Source organism: Vigna angularis, chromosome 8 (assembly GCF_016808095.1).
Source record: "Vigna angularis cultivar LongXiaoDou No.4 chromosome 8, ASM1680809v1, whole genome shotgun sequence".
NCBI lineage: Eukaryota > Viridiplantae > Streptophyta > Magnoliopsida > Fabales > Fabaceae > Vigna > Vigna angularis.
The window spans coordinates 29,238,517-29,256,079 of NC_068977.1; the positions used below are offsets into that span (position 1 = coordinate 29,238,517).

General features: G+C 31.7%; 1 protein-coding gene across 1 annotated transcript; it reads left to right on the top strand.

Moving 5' to 3' along the window:
• Positions 1-13,479: 13,479 nt before the first annotated feature.
• Positions 13,480-15,271, top strand: LOC108344648 (heat stress transcription factor B-2a). The gene is made up of 2 exons (XM_017583087.2): positions 13,480-14,071; positions 14,172-15,271. The coding sequence occupies exons 1-2, from the start codon at positions 13,802-13,804 to the stop codon at positions 14,928-14,930; spliced, it is 1,029 nt and encodes a 342-aa protein (XP_017438576.1). The 5' UTR covers positions 13,480-13,801; the 3' UTR covers positions 14,931-15,271.
• Positions 15,272-17,563: the final 2,292 nt, after the last annotated feature.

The following is a 17,563-nucleotide window of genomic DNA, read 5'->3' on the forward strand; positions in this document are numbered from 1 at the left end:
TTTCTTATTCATTACTTGAGACTGAATACTTGTAAATTAACTCACTTTTCACCAACTAAACATTTTATTATTTGTGAATACACGTTCTCTTTCTCATTTATACTTCCAACCTAGGATGGCAATTTTACCCGTGGGTACGGATATCCGCGGGTAAAATCTGCGACGAGTAGTAACTATCCGCGGATATTTACTATCCGCGAGTAACGGGTATTTTAATACCCGCTTCTAAACGGATCGGGCACGGGTAGTATACTACCTGCCCCGCGGGTACCTGTTATCCGCAAAAAATTAAAAAGAAATAATTTATATATTTTTTAATTAAATTTAATTAAAAATAAAATAAAATTATATTTTATTAGTTTAAATTTAATTAAAATTAAATTTTAATTTACATTTAATTTAATTTATATTATATATATATATATATATTTGTATTTTTATTTAAATTTTATTTTAAAAAATATACTAAATTTTTTTTTTATTTTTTGCAGATATCCGCGGGTTTTAAAATATTCACAGATATTTTTTAAACGGGTACCCAACGGGTAGCGGGTCAGGTAACGGGTACGATTTTATCCGACGAGTTGGGTTGCGGGTAGACACTATCAGTACCCGATCCGATCCGTTGTCATCCCTACTCCAACCAATAAATAGATGTCATCATCAATCATACAGATATAATAAAACATTTTTTCTTTTGTTGATGCTATTTTCTTTATAAAATAAAGTCAAATAAATGAAATACTTTTTTTATCACCAAATAAATGAAATATTGATTTTAACTTCTAATTTTTATGCTTGACCTTATTGTGAAATAATTACACAAATAATTAAATATAGGTACTAGTTTTCTATCACCACGGAATTAGATTTGGAATTCTGATTCTAATGAATAGAATGTCAAATAAAATGTCTCCAAACAATTGTATGGCTAAACTAAAACTAATTTCTTACAAATGACACGATTTGGACGTAATTTGATAATATTTATATTTTAAATAATTCCACATTCAAGGAATAATATATAGCTAAAGAAAAAAAATAACTAAATCTAATTTAAAATATGTTAAAGAAGTCACAAGGCAAAAAAAAATTGTTATTTTCTACAATAAGAAAACAAGTCACTATATTTTAACACCAACCAAATCAAACTTGGTCGTTGAATGAAAAATACTATTCAATAGGAAATTCGGTCACTAAAATTTATGAAAAAGTGTATTAAAAAGTAATCTTATGTAATCGTGATTGATTTCGCTACCAAATATATATTTGATGAATATTGATATCCGTGACAAATTCAATCGCAATTTTTCCACCGACAAAAAAATTTCCGTTACTTTTGGTTGTTAATCTGCGTTTTTTCTAATAATGTCACAATCCATAGCACATTAAGTCATCAATCACTCAAAGATTTATTAAGACAAAAACTATTAATAAATCTTACCGACTAAATTAAATTATTATAATTTTTAGAAATAAGATATCGAGTGAAACAACAAAATCACATGAAACTCGTAAGTTTGATAATAAATTTTTTGTTTATATAAAATAGCATTTAATTAAAAGAAATTACGGCGAGTGAATTCAATCCATCTTAGTTGGGTTGGTGGATTAGTGAGTAATAACATGAAGAACTTTAGAAAAAATGCAACATATTTCTCATTCATCATTGGAAAATTTAAAAGTTAACTCAAAAAGTCTTGAAATTTATTTTTCTTAGTACATGTGAAGTTAGTTTTTTTATTATTATTTATAGTGATAACGAAAGCAGAATTTTTTTTCACTGACAAAAAATGAAGGTATTATGAAGCTTCTCATAACATTCAAACATTCATGTCCCCACAAAAAATCAGCATTCTATGTTTTACTTTTTCCACATTGGCATGTTAATTTGTTATTTCAAGAGGTGACGAACAAGAGAAGTCACTTTCTTTCGGTGGATAATTATCCATCATTTAATAAGAAGATAATAAAAGTTGTGGCTATATACAAAAATTGGTGGTGCAGCATCGTTGGAATTAATGCAGGGGACCAGACAAGGAAAAAAATAAGCAAGATTTCGCAGTTTGGTAAAAACAATAGGAAAATCATCACACGATACAATTTTTAAGGCTGCAAAAATTTGGTCTGATTGAGAGAAACTGTCTCTGCATGCATGCAACTTTTTATATCTTTTGTCTTCAATTGCTGCGGCATGCATGTGTTAGTGTTAACGATATTACAACATTGATTTGGGGAGTGTTAGTTTTTTTTTTTTTTAAATATCATTAATTAGTATTCCTTTCAAATATCATGCCTTGAAAATCTAATCGTATTTAGAAAAGTTAAAAATAAAGTTTTAAATTTGTTTTTAATTTCTTGAACTTGATTAAGTTAATTTGCTGTTTTTTTAACATAAATTTATATATAAAATAATGTTAGGTATCACAGTATATTATGATATCTAATATATTATATCTAACCTAGTTTGACATATCCAAATACGTCAATCACTTGTAATTATATTCCAAATATTATTAAAAGATAAAATAATAACAAAACATGAAGATGAAAACAAATTTATGTACAAAAAATACGCAACAAACTTTTCTTAAAATAAACTCAATAATTAGCGAAGATGGTTTCATTTATGAAAGTAATATACAAATATGAGTTGTCATGATTTTGTTTTATGTGTTAGTATTTTTAGAAGAAGTTGGATGAATATATGGATAGCTTTTAAGCTTTAGCTTACAAAATTCTATATGTTAAATTTATGAGGGCAATTTATGCATTGGAGCGTGCTTGGATGAAAAATTTTCAAAAGCTTTGATTGGAAAGTGATTCTTCTTTAGTGTGTCATGATTTTTAGATTAACGAATAGTTTCTTGAAGTCTTAAAGGGAGATGCCAGCAATGCTTGCATTTTTATAAGAATATGCAATTCTAAGTTTTTCATGTTTTTCGTGAAGAAAATAATTGTGTCGATAAGTTAGCTAATTTAGCTTTGATTCATATAAACAATATACACTAGTGCAATCAAGATAAACGACCTCGGTTATTTTCACGTGTAGACATCGGTTCCGCGACCGAGGCATATACGGACGAGGTAAAAAAGGTAGACTTTTTGCCTCGGTTCTGAACCGAATCAAAAGGGTTCAGATTCTGTCTCCGTTCACAGACAACCGAGGCAGTAGAGTTTTTTTAATTTTTTTATTTTCAACCGAGATTAGTGTTGGTTTCTCGTTCTGTTTTCTTATTCTCTTTGTACCTTAAACTTCTTTGTCTTTTTTAATCTCAAGCTTATCTGCAATTTTTTTCATCCATGTTTTTGGGGGCAAAATTACTTTGACAAACTCAGATGATTGCTCCAATCTAAGAAGCGTGAAATAGCAAGCGGGGGGAGAGAGCAGACGGAGGAGATGACAATGGAGGTGGAAGAGAGGAGGAGGAGACTTTATTCCCTGACGGAGCAAGCAATCAAAAGCTTTAGAGAAACACTATCCAAACCAAAACCTAAAAATAAGAGAAATAGTATCTAAACCAGAAACCAAAATCAGAGATCCAAACCAAAAACCAAAATCAGAGATTCATTTGCCATCCACCTGCAGAGAAACAGAACTAAAAAACAAAAACCAAAAACGCAGATCCAGCGCCTAACCGCCACCATGCCGCCGCCGCATCCTCGCTACCGCCATCGCGGGCTCTCATCGCACCGTCACGGGCTCTCACCGCACCATCACAGGCTCTCGCCGCACTATCGCGGACTCTCTCGCCGCACCGTCGCGAGCTGTCTCGCCTCGTCGCACCGTCGTGAGCTGTCTCGCCTCGCCGCACCGTCGTGAGCTGAGGGAGAAGAGGTTGGTGAGGGAATGGTGGAGTTGAGGGAGAGGGGAGTGGAGAATGGGAGGGGTTGTAGGAGAGGAGGGAGGGGATGAGGGAAGAGTGAAACGTACTGGAATAGGGGAAATGAAATGTGTAGGAAATTGTTTTTGTATACTACCTCGGTTCTACTCTCCACCGAGGCCTATAGTCCTCAGAAAAAAATTAAAAAAAAAAATAAAATGGCTATACGCCTCGGTTCCCTCCTAAACCGAGGTATAAACATGGTTTCGCACCGGTTCTGAATGAACCGAAGCCATAGGCTCTGTGCAGACTTCAAATTTCAGACCTGTCAGACGGAAAGGTAGACTTTTAGGCATCGGTTTTGCTATCAACCGAGGTAATATTACTTATATGTTTCGGGTCCTCTTGAACCGAGACATATAAGTTCGCCTAAACTACAAAAATGCCACCGCATTTTGATAGACTTCGATTTTTCCTAAACCGAAGCCTATAGGGCGAGTTAAAAATCAATTTTTTTACTAGTGATAAGTAGTTAATGCTTTACCACCATGTATTTATTTAGATTTTTTCATAATAGGTATAGTTTATCTATGTTTTCGTGAAGTTTAATTTTATCATGGGTTTGGTGTGGTCCCATGTGCTTTATATTCCTTTTCTTTTTAATAATTTTTTATGTAATGACAAATGATTGATGAGATTTTGAGTGACATCATAGTTGACATATCAAAGTTCATAATAATGCCTAATATGACCTTATTTGAAAAAAAATAATAAACTTATACTCATGAACATAAGCTTAAAGATCAAAGATACAAAGTTTATTGTCATGAGATAATTTCTTGCATATATCCTTCCAAAGACATATTGAAGAATAAAGTGTGTTATAAGTTGAATCAAGACATGATGGTTTGTTGCAAGGCTATCATGGATTGTGAAGAAGAGATTTGGGAGTCGAAGGAAAAAGAAGTAAATCATCGACTAACCATTCATTGTTTTTCTATTCTAAATGCGGTAAGAATATTCTGTATGACTAGATGTGAAAATTTTGTTATGTTAAAAGAAGAGTAATAAGATGAGAGTGTGATTCTCCTTAGAATGAAGAAACAAAGAATTTGATGGATTCACAAGATGATTAACCAGTGCAAGTCGAATTGAAATTTTAAGTGGCCATGGTGTAACACATTGAAAAACAGTAAGGGATTTATCTCTGAGAGAATTATTTTCTCCATACTCACTGCACCATGTAAGGAGATAAAAACCCCAAGCAAAAAAAAAAGGAGAGAGTCAACAAATGAAGAAAGAAGATTTGATCTTTAGTCCAAATATGTGAAAAAGATTGTAACTACCTAACTAAGACTAGAAAACAAACTAAGATTCTTATAAGTAATTGCATGCTCAATTTCACATCAAAGATATCAACTATCTCAATTTTTTTTAGGTCTTGAAATTGTTCAGTTTCAATATAGTCTTATCATTTAAATGGAGTTTCTCTCTGAACATGGATTAACATATTATAAACCTATCAGCATTTCTATTGATGTCTATGTTAAGTTTTATGCTTTTAAATTTCTTTATTTGGAATATCTTACTATTTTTCATATGCTTATATATTAAATTACCTTTGTCATCCAACAACTAAGTTTGTTTGTTGAGTTTCCATAGTCATTTATTTCAAAGTTGTTTTTTTAATCATGAAATATTTAAGTCTTCCCCGACATTTTTCTTTTTATCCTTCTCATACTTAACACCACATTCAACCATTCAAGTCTTTTCTTATTTTGACTATAATTTTGTCCTAATAGCAGACCATTTATTGGTTTTGTATCCTTTTTGGTTTAGCGTTTTTCTTTTGAGGTTAAGTACAGAGCCTTGACCCCTACTTGTGAGCTCCAATAACTACAATTTTTGTATTGTGACTTATCTCTCAACATTCTTACTCCTTTGTCTATTTTTTATGATAATGAATATAAGGAATTTGCATAGCAAGGATCTCCTTTTTCATAAACCAACAAAACATATTAACATGGACTATTATCTCACATGATTGAATATTTAGTAAGATTTGTTGTTTGTTTCAATGGTTATTCAATTCTCAATTAGTAATATATCTCATTCGTCTCATTATGTACAATCCAACTTGAAAAGGAAAATTAGTAAAAATTAAGTCTTTTGATACGTGTCTAACCTTAGTTAGGTACTTATAGTTGTTATCCATAATAGTTATCTATTCTTTGTAAAAATAAAATGTTATTTGTACCTTTTTTTTTTCTTTACTAATTTGAACAAAAGATTATTTTATTTATTTATGAGGTTTGTTTTCTTTCTTGTTTGGGTTTATCTCCTTTTTATTACTCAAAACCTCAAAATACACTTTAAAGTTATTGAAAAACACAACTTATCCTCTATTATGCAAATCCAAACCATATACATGTTCACTCATCATTCAAACTAGTGCCAAATGACACTACCAAAGATCTTAAACTCTCATTTCGTCCATTTTACCATTTCTTGTGAAAGTTAACTACTAACACTCCCACTTTGACCAAAATGATCTAAAATTCTACAACTTCAATTTTATTCAACAATCCAACCAATAATAACACCATCATTTCACTAAAATACCATTAACAAGGTTATTTCAATCAAACACATACTCATACAAGTCATCAAGCATCATACAACCAATTTCACTCAAATCAAAACAACATTTTCACCAAGTCATTCATCTTTAGCATCACTAAATCATATTTTCATTTCAAAATTTCATCAAGCATACTAGAAATTAAATACTCAAAACATAAAACTAGTTTTTGTTACCTTTTTAGAAGACCAACCTCTTTAGAGACCCTATTCCTCTCACATAGCTAAAAGAGCTCTACCTGTACCTATAAACCACAAAATCACGATCTGGATATAACGTTAGTACCATTGATCAACAGAGAGTCTTATAGAAGACTCAGACATTACATGCAAAATGAGCGAGACCCACATGCAACAAAAGAAAGAAAAGACCAGAGAAAAATGGTCGAAACTTAATTTACTCAAATGGAGAGACTGACCGGTCTGAATTGAAGAGCTCGTCGTCAGGATCACTCTTGCAGTCTCAGTTCTTCAATCAGATGAACAAAGAACTATAGAAAGAAGTTAGAGAACTCTAGAAAAGTGATTTTTAGAGAGATAGCTTGTTTTAAAATAATAAAACTCGTGTATAACAAAACAATTTATATTAAAACCATTTAATATTAAAATAATTGAGTCTCACTATTTTTACATCACCACTTCTAAAATGTCAGAATATTACATTTTTTCCTACCACTAAACAAAGAGTTAGGTTGAGATACGAATATAAATTCTACCACATAACTTAAATTTTTGTGGTGTTATTACATATATAAACAAATAATATGAGCATTAAATTATGATAACATATCTCATAAAAGTTATATATCACACTTATTCATAATAATATGTGAACTTAATTTCAATACATTGTCCTCACCATTAACAATAACTTTGAACATTGAACTTAATTTAATTATTAAAAATATTAATATTTTTGAATTATATAAATGAAGAGGATCACACTTATTCAAACTAAATTCATAATATTAAAAAATTATCCTATTGTAAATAATTAATTTCTTCATTTTCACTGATCAAGAACCGTAGTTCTTATTTCAATATAAGATAGGTACATTATGTATTTCAAACTTCGTTATTTTATAGCTGTGTCGGTTAGGGTTTTATCTCTCTTGCTGGACAATGTTACAACTTACGAAGTACCAAAATATCTGTTTCAGAAGTTTCACGAGACTAAGTAACAGATGATGCTTAGTTGCATCGCATGTCCAAACATGACGTACTTGGTCCCTTTGCTCCGTTTTCAGTGAGTTGTCCAAATCTATGTGTATCTTCTTGTGTTTGTTTCTTATATAAATGTGAGTTCTGAAATATGTCATTATTTAATAAAGTCCAATTTCAGAATATTATAGTTCACATTTTGTGAAATGATTGATTTTGAATAGGTCATTTGTGTCATAATTCATTAAGAGATTAACTTTTTTACTAATTTATTTAATAATTCCTAAACTATTTTTGTTATTATTGTCCGTATTTTTTCAATAAAGGTTCTTGAATTACCTATTATAACGTGCAATAACTTTAGCTCATTGTCTTAAAGGACAAAGCCTATGGCTTTTCACTTTTCTGTCCTATAGTTTAAAGTAAAATAAAAACAAAGTCATTTTTCTCCACTTGTTTGAAATGGTTAGAATGGCTAGAATCAAAGTTTGTTCTAAAAAAATGTACTTTAGGTTAAAAAATTGGAAGCTTTTTATTATATATATATATATATATATATATATATATATATATATATATATATATATATATATATATATATATATACACACACACACACCAATTTTCCTAATGTACATTGAACAGTTTTTATGTTAGAAAAAGACTGGCTTGATTTTTATTTTTTTTAATTCTTCATTTCTTCTTCACTAACCCAAAATAGTAGAAATATGGTATCTCTCTTTTATTTACTTTTCATTGGTGTCATTTTCCTTGTTTCATGTATGGAACATTTCCTCCTGTTTTTTCACCCATTAAAATGTAGGTGGAAGTCAAATTTATCCTTTGGTTAGATAGTGATAATTTAAATATTAAACAAAAAATAAATCATATTTTACAATAATTTCTACAAATACTTTAAGATAAATATAATTTTTGTACAAAATATTATGTTTTGTAATTTTTATTTTAGTGTAATAAAAAAAAGAATAATAGGCTTACAGTATCTATTTTAATTTGTGTTTTAACTATCATAGACGGTCGAAGTAAACATGATTTATTGACTTGCTTTCATTTTTCAGCAACTTTTGTTTTTAGTATAAAAAATTATTATTGTTATTATTATTATAATACATTACCTAAAATTTGTGGTCTTGATACATTATGTTTTCTTGGCCCTTTTACGATTAATGCATTATTTCAATTATCACCTTAGGTGATGATATATAATTTCATAATATTTTATTAGGTCTAGTGACAATTACTTTCTTTCAATTTTTTTATCTTCCAACATTATAAAAGTTTCTATTAAAATTAAGACCACTCTTAATAACTAAAATTTGACAGAAATTACCATACTTTATACTTAGAAATAAAAAAAGTAAATAATATATATAATAGATCAATAACAAAGACAATGAATTAAGGGCATTGCACACTAATAAAGGAGGTTAGCATTTCCAGTTTTTTTTATTAGCTATAACATATACTAATTTGTGGGATAAACTTTATACAATTATTTTTAATAATTTGATTTGATTTTTATCTATAATATCTTTAATTAGTAATTTGAAAGTGAAACAAAAGAAGAAGAATTTGAATTAATAATGAGAAGCTGTGTATGTCATAATTTGAATAAATCCAGACATTGCAAAAGTAGTGAAAAAGTTAGTATATCATGTCAAATTAGGTGGAGAGTACTAAAAGGTTAACAGAATTCTTAGACACATCAGGAGAACTTCAAGTGTTGGATCATGTTGTAAAGGATCAAAATGTGTTGTTATGATTGGTTACTACGTGTCTGCACTTGTAAGATAGCACTAAGTTTATTAAAAGGCTTAATACATTGGTTTCTAGTTCGGAGCGATGTGTTTAGAGTGATTTTATTTTTTTGAAAATTTATTATTATCTCATAACGGTGTAATGATGTGTTAACTGTAATCTGTTTAATTTTTTTATGTACGCTAAATTACATTAAATTTTTGTAAATTTTATGATGTTTCAAATTGTAAATAAAACAATGAGAGAGTTACGTGGTAGTTAGGAATTAGAGTTGATATGGAAGGAGAATCATATTAGTTTGAGAAACTACTTAAAAACAAAAATTTAACTAACTCAAGGTAACTCTTTAGTAGAGAAAGCAAGGACATGAATTTTGAAAAATCAAGACAAACGAGTATTTACGATTAAGTTTGCGTACAACACACTACAATATAATATACATAGGGAAAACACTATTATGTTTAAGTCCTTTTGTAGTTCGAAGACTCCTGATGGTCGAAGCGGACTACTAAATGAGGTATCAACAAAGGAAAACTTGGCCCATAGGATTAGATAACTTATGAACAAATTATGCAGGCTATGGAAAGAAAAATATAAGAATATTAGACACTTAGTTTTCTGTTACAAAATAACTCGAAAAAAAGTGAGAATTGTGTGATAGGTGGGTAAGAATAAATTGTATTTACCATAATCAACCTATAACCCACTCCCACGAGTTCCATGTAAATTTGTGGATAGTAATTATTTGAGAAACTTGGTGCATAGAAATAAGGTAATAAGGGTACCTAAAATCTTTCGGCTATAAGGGCTATACATTTTAATGGAATATTAACTTTTACCTATATAGTATCTCAAAGTCTCATAATCATTAAAAACGTACCCAAAAACCCTCTGAACGGACGTCAGGTGTCAAGCGGAGGGGATTCGGAAATCAGATAGTGGAATGCAGGTGTCAGCAGATGAGCGAACATTCGTTTTAAGCAAAACTGAGTTTTTGGAAAGTTTACGTCACACTCTCTGCATGCATCTTCTTCTCCAAAACTCTGAAATTCTCATTTCTCCTCCTTCTCTCTAAAAGCTCTCCCTTCTTTCTACCAAAACTCACCCTTTCTTTTCTCCGATCACCGTTCAGGCACCGTAGAAGCTTTTCCGGCGTCCAGAGCTTTAGTTTGAACCGAACGATTTCGAGTTATGAACTGGTAAGTTCTTCTTGTCCTTAGCCGTTCGTTATCTGGTACATGCAAACCAAGTTCTGGTTGCATGATTTCATCTTGTCTGAGCCATTGTTGGTATTCTGTTATTTGGTGTAGTTTGAAGAATTTTTGAACGTAAGAGTAGAAGGAATTGTAGTCAGGCGAGCCTTAATTCTGCCTCTAGGAACGTACGTTCACGCTCAGAGGTAAGGGAAACTTATTAATTTAATTTCTATGATTATGTGTGTTGCATGAACGTTCGTTGACTTGAATGAATTAATATATGATGGTTGATATGTTTGGATTGTATGAAGTATGAAATTGATTATGATATGAATGTATAAAGTTATGAGACTATATGTTAAGAAAATGAGTTGAATAAATGAATTCTGAATATGAAATTTCCCTATGATAGTGTACGTTCGTCACTGAACGGTCACTGACCGTTCGGTACTGCTAATAAACTTGGTTAGAATTGGATTCTTTCATTTGGGAAGAATCCTAGTTGAGGACGAGCGTCTTCCCTTGAAATATTGTACTCAGTTTCTTTCTCAACCCGATAATAATCCTCTCGGTCTTAATCTATTCTAGAACTGGAGATCTCTCGATCTCGTTCCAAGCATTCGTTCTTGTTTTGAGTTAAAGCTTAACGTTCGGTATTTGGTACCATTAATGATCCTTGAACGAATGGTTTAATTGAGATAATTTATAATGAAAGATGAAGAAAATGTGATATGGATTGAAATGTTGTGGATTATGGACGAGCGTTCCGGGGAGGAATGACTCATGAATGAATATTGGAATTGGTAAAGTATGGACGTGGGCATGCTAAGCTGGCAGTTCATCTTGATGTTCCGTGAGTACTCGTCCTCATGTAGAGGAGGGTATGTCATGTGTGGGAACGACAGGAGGTTCTAGTCCTTAGGGTTACTTTGGACAGATAGGACTAACCTCGGGTGACAGCTGTTGAGGGTATCCCAGTTACTACATCACCCGGGTGCACGAACGCCTGTAGTTACACAGATTTCATACAGTCAGTCTAGTATTAAGCTTTGTATGAAAGTATGATGAAATATATCTTTGTGTTTGATTGTGTGAAAATGTATGTTTATACATGAATTAAATTACATAAGCTTACCATGTGTTTTCCTGTCTTGTCTTGTTTTGTACGCTCGTCTTGTCATTGCAATGATCGTCCGTGTGGATGTGAGCAGAAGGAGACGAGCTGCTGGAAGAGATGTTGGAAGAAGAAAACCTGGTCGAGATAGAAGTGAAGACCGAACAGTAGGACGTTCGGTTAGTAGTTTAGTTTTTTTTGTAAGGTGGTCGTTCGATCACATTTCCTTTTGCTAAGTATGACCGTTCGGTAGTTTTCTTTTATAAACCGTTCGGTTAAAAGTGTACCTTTGTACAGTGTTACTTTCTTGTTTTGTTTTGTAAGACCGTTCGGTCATAAGAATACACTTTTCTTAGTGTAAGACAGATCTGAATTATTATTAAATGTTAATATTTTATTATATAGTTTTTACTGTATTTTGAGAGATGTTACATGATATTAAAACAAGAAAATATGCATGAGAAAGTATACTGTAGGGCATTTGTAAAAACATATACTTTTTTTAGAAATATCGAGATGCGTTCATCAATTTATGCCCAAGTTAGTAGCAGTAGAAGTTTGTAGGGGCTAAGTAGAAGTTGACCAATGAACTACACTGGAAAATAGAAATTACTTTGGATAGAATTGTTTTCTTTTTAGTTTTCTGCAGGTGTCAGGAATTGTACAATTAAACTATCAAACTCAAGCATTTCAAGAACCAAGCAATTTGCCACCACTGGAACAACGAGGAGAGGAAGATGGAGCTCTACAACATTCTTTGTTAATTAAAAAAAAAACTATTTTTTAGTCTTAAAAAGTTATCCTAGTCGTGCTTGGGATATTAAATTCTCTTAATGAATATTGAACTTGTTTTAGACTTTAACTTTGATGTTTAAAAACAAAATTATTGTCATTAGATGATAACTTTCTCTCACTAACAAAATGTGATCTATTAATTTATAAAATTATGTGGATGTCCTAACTCACATATAAAACAAGACAGAAGTAAGACATACAAAGTTGTTACACTTTGGATCTGTGTTTAGATGTCCCAAATACATGACAACCATAACTTTTTTATGAAAAAACAAAGACACAGTTCAAACCAGATGTAATAGTTAACCAACCAAATCAGATTATAAGATCCTCCATTTACAATATCAATATTCTTAGATCTGTTCTGTACTTTCGTGCACATAATTAAGAGAGAAAATAAAACATATACATGTTATTTTACAGGTGTGTTTAAGTGTCACAAATACTTGATAATCATAGCTTTACAACAGAAAGAGAATCTCAAACTTTGTCCCAAGATTCGCAGTCAACTTTAAGTCCGTAAACTAAAATAGATTTTACATTGCATTAGAAACTACTGCCTACAATACTATATATAAACAACACTCAAACTTAATTAGAAACCTTTTATTTTTCTTTTAAATGTCAATAATAACTACAAAACCTCAATACAACACCAAGTTTGGGAAACAATAATCTATCTTTATTGTTGTTCCCTTACAACCCATCAAACATTTTATGTTTAAAAAAAAACTCTGTACAGCTCCTACAATTTTTTTTTTCTAGAAACAGTTATTAAGCTTGGTTTCCAATAATCCACTATTTTTTTCATTATTCCACATGGAAACCAATTACTCCTTTATGATAATTGGCTGAGCTATTTTAATAAAAGAGAAAAAGATTTGAAAATAAAAAACTAATAAGTGGGTGATATGATTTATTTTGGAAAAAAAAAATTGTAAAAGACAATGAATGTATTTGTTTTAGAAAAGGTGTAGAAGTTTCTTGAATTAAGAAGAGGCGTGGAAGCTATGTTTAGTTGGATGCTGGGAGAATTCCACACCCATCAACATGCAACAAATGCGGTTATTAATAAACAAAAGAGAACAAATCCCTTATTCACACGGAACTTTCTCGACATAAGATGTAACGCAGTACCTTCTCGCCCTTTCCTTTCTATTCTCTCCTAACTTTCTTTCTTTCCTTTCTCTCTCCTTCATCCTTATATTTCCAACGGAACCTTCTAGAACCACCATAACCCCAATCTCTCCCCCCTCTCTCTCATCAACACCATTCATTTGCGCTCTTCCTCCATGGCTCCGCCGCCTCCGGTGGAACATAACAACGCCGACTCCTCCACAATCGCCTCTGTCGCCGCAGACTCTCAGAGATCCATTCCCACGCCGTTTCTCACCAAAACCTTTCAACTTGTCGACGACCAATCCATCGATGATGTTATCTCCTGGAACGACGACGGATCAACGTTCATCGTGTGGAACCCTACCGTCTTCGCCAGAGACTTGCTTCCTAAATATTTTAAACACAACAATTTCTCCAGCTTCGTTCGCCAGCTCAACACTTACGTAATTCATTTTAACTCAATCACTCAACACAGCGCTATATTTTCCAATTTCTTGTTCCTGCTTTTCCTAATTTTCTTATTCGTTTTTGCCTGATTTGCAGGGATTCAGGAAGGTTGTACCTGATCGGTGGGAATTCTCGAACGAGTGTTTCCGTCGAGGCGAGAAGCAGCTTCTGAGCGAAATTCAACGGCGGAAGATCTCGTTGCCGGTGACTTCGACGTCGCCGTCTACGACGGCTCCGGCGACGGTTTCTGTTCCGTCGTCGATGCCGTTGACTGCGATTCCGATCATATCGCCGTCGAACTCCGGCGAGGAGCAGGTGTTATCGTCGAACTCGTCACCGTCGCTCGCGCCGGCGGAGCTCGTCGACGAGAACGAGAGGCTTAGAAAAGAGAACGTTCAGTTGACGAAAGAGCTCGCGGAGATGAGATCCCTCTGCAATAACATCTATGCTCTCATGTCGAATTACGCGAACACCAACGGTAACACCAACGGTAACGGTAACGTAAGTTACCAAACGGACGGCGGTGCTGGTGGCGCGCAGGGAAGTAGGGAGTCAGGCATGACGGCGGTGAAGCCGCTGGATTTGATGCCGACGAACCGGATCTCCGGTGAGGAAGCGGCGGAGTTGAATCCGAAGCTGTTCGGTGTGGCGATTGGAGCGAAGCGCGCGAGGGAGGGAGGAGGAAGCGGTGGAGAAGAAGGAGGTGGAGCAAAGAAAGATACAGTGCTGCGTCTGCACCACCAGGGTCCTGGGGACGTGAAAGCTGAACCGTTGGATTGCCAAAACCACCGCGAGAATCAGGAAGCGCCGTGGTTGAGTCAGTGTCATATAGCAAATCAGAGGGTTTGTAATTGACACGCGGCGTCAGATAAGTGAAGGAACATTTTAGATTAGATACGCAATGGCGTAGGGAATGCGAGACCCGGCACGCGGAGACGCACGTGATAGTGTCACGTGCATCGTTTAACCGTTTGGGACTGATTCCCAGAAGGTTCTCAGAAGTCAGAGGAAAACGATACTTTGTAGTCTTCTTTCTTATCTCTCTTTCTTTCCTTTTTTTCATTAATTGGATTTGGCCTGTAGATTTGCCTTTTCAGGGTAGTGTTGAAATTTTATTTAGCCCTATTAATTATTTTACTTCCCACTCAAAACTCAAAATTCTTATGTGAATATATTAATTAATACCATGCTGGAAATTAGTGCTTGCTTTTGTATTTTTCTCCTCTCACCTTTCAATCTTTAACTTAATTTTTTATGGATATTATTATTACGACCTTAAAAAAGTTTTCGTAAAATAAATCTGAAATTATCTCTTAACATTTTGTGAAAGCTATTTCGCATGAACATTGAAAGGGTTTTTGTTCTTAAATTTTTTGTCTCAGAACTATTATTATTAGTTAATACAAATCTGATAATAAATAATATTTATTTATTTTATTGGTAGTTTTATAATTGAAAAATAATTAAATTTAAAAGACAATTACTTAAAAAATAAAATTAATAAAAAATTATTATAGAGAATAAATTTAAAAAATAAATATGAAAATAAGAATCTTTTACTATTGTATATATAAATTTAGATATATAAATATTATTGTGTTATGAAATTTTAAAAATTTATAAAATTATCACTATTTAATTAATATTTGTTGAACCGGTTTAATTAGTGGCCTTAACTAGTATTTTTTTGATGTTCGGTTTTCATAAAATAGATTTATTCACATTAATAAATATTAAACTGAAATTGAGTTTTGGGAGTGATATGCTGAAGAATGAGATTCTAGAATAGTTAAAAATAGGTTGGAAAAGGTGCCGAACCAATACGCCTTTGGAAAAAAAATCGAAACACGTTGAATGAGATAGCTTCCATTTTAGTCGAATTAGAAATGAATTAGAGAGAAGAAAAAACAGAAAAGATATTTAAGAGGAGAATTTTGAAGTGAATGTTTGTGTTCTGTAGCAGCATGAGAAAAAAGAAATCTAATAAACTGATTTGTTTTGCTTTGATTAGTAAAAGAGTGAAGGGCAAACAGGGAAAATCATTAGGAGAGATAATTTAATTTAAAATTAAAACATGATTTTAATTTAATCATCTAAGAGATATGCACCATAGTTACATATTTTGTGTGTGTATATATACACGTCAGTTATATTTAATTAGGTTTTAACTATTAGGCACACTTTTAACATTTTCTTGCTTCTTTATAAGATCTTGCTTTTAGTTGTCTACTGCCTTAATTATTTTTAATAATTTTAATTGATAAATAATGCATATTTATTTCATATTGGTAATTTTCCTTCCCAACATATATTTGCTTACGAAAAAGGTTAATTGTTTAAAATAAATTTTAACAACAAATTTTGCTAAGCGATCCTATTTATTTTGGAATTCAACTTTGTAAGTAATTGTACTAAAATTGCAAGTTGAATGTCCTTATGCTAATTTTACAATAAATTAGTATTAAATGTGTCTAAAATGTTTGTTTATGATGTAAAAATCTATAAATTTGTGTTCTAGAATTAATAATATATTTAAAATAGTTTGATTATTTTAATATTAAAAATTTAAAATATAAGTAGAGTTTTTATAAGTGAGTTTTATTAAATACATATTATTTTTAAAATTGTTTTTTAGAACTTTATTTTTCTATTTTTTTAATTTTTTTTTACTTTTTGTTTATTTGTTTGATCATTATAGTCATTTTTAGGTGAAATTTTCATTTTTAACTGATTAGTTTTTTTTAATAAAATAAATTGATTTTTTGCTCTTTTCTTATCTATATGTTTTCTCTATATATGTATGTTAATCATTTTTGTTTGCATTTAGTATTTGATTCTTCTATAATAAATTTTACTGACAAGTAGTTTTAGTAATGTATCTTGATTGTGTTTTTGTTGTTCTTAGGGATAGATAGGATTTTCTATACATATGAAAGTGTTTTAAGGATTCTTGGACAATTTAGTTTGTCTCTTAGGTTAGGGAAGTTAATTGTATAATTTTTATGTGATTGATATATTAAAATTATTAATTATATAATTTTAGTATGAAATGTTTGGTTTTTTGAGTTATATGATGAAATTGATCTATTGAATTTGGTTTGTTGGATATTTGTCATGTTGAATTGTCTTAATTGAGCTTAGATTAAATGTGAAACTTAGGATATGATCAATTAAACTAATTGGTATTGCCCTAACACTAAAAATTATTATTTACCAAAGTAATAAGAAGAGGATACAAATTTAACTATTTGAATAGGTTCCATTTTCCCTAAGTCATAGAATTTCATCTGTTGTTTTCTGATATAGTATTGAGCAGTGGTAGGCTGGCACTGAGTGTAAGTTCATTTGGGAGGTTTGTGCACATTTTAGCTCCAGGTCATTGAGCTCCAGTGTTGAACAGTTGAGCATCGTAAATTGTGAATGCATTGGCGCTAAGTAGTAGTAACACATTATTGAGCACCATCTTGCACTACAGGTTTGGAGAAATT

What these genes read in the sequence shown, in the direction of transcription:
- LOC108344648 (XM_017583087.2), top strand. Translation starts at nt 13,802, where the DNA reads ATGGCTCCGCCGCCTCCGGTGGAACATAACAACGCCGACTCCTCCACA. An exon ending in TTCGCCAGCTCAACACTTAC is followed by an intron (nt 14,072 to 14,171) that starts GTAATTCATTTT and finishes CCTGATTTGCAG; the next exon opens with GGATTCAGGAAGGTTGTACC.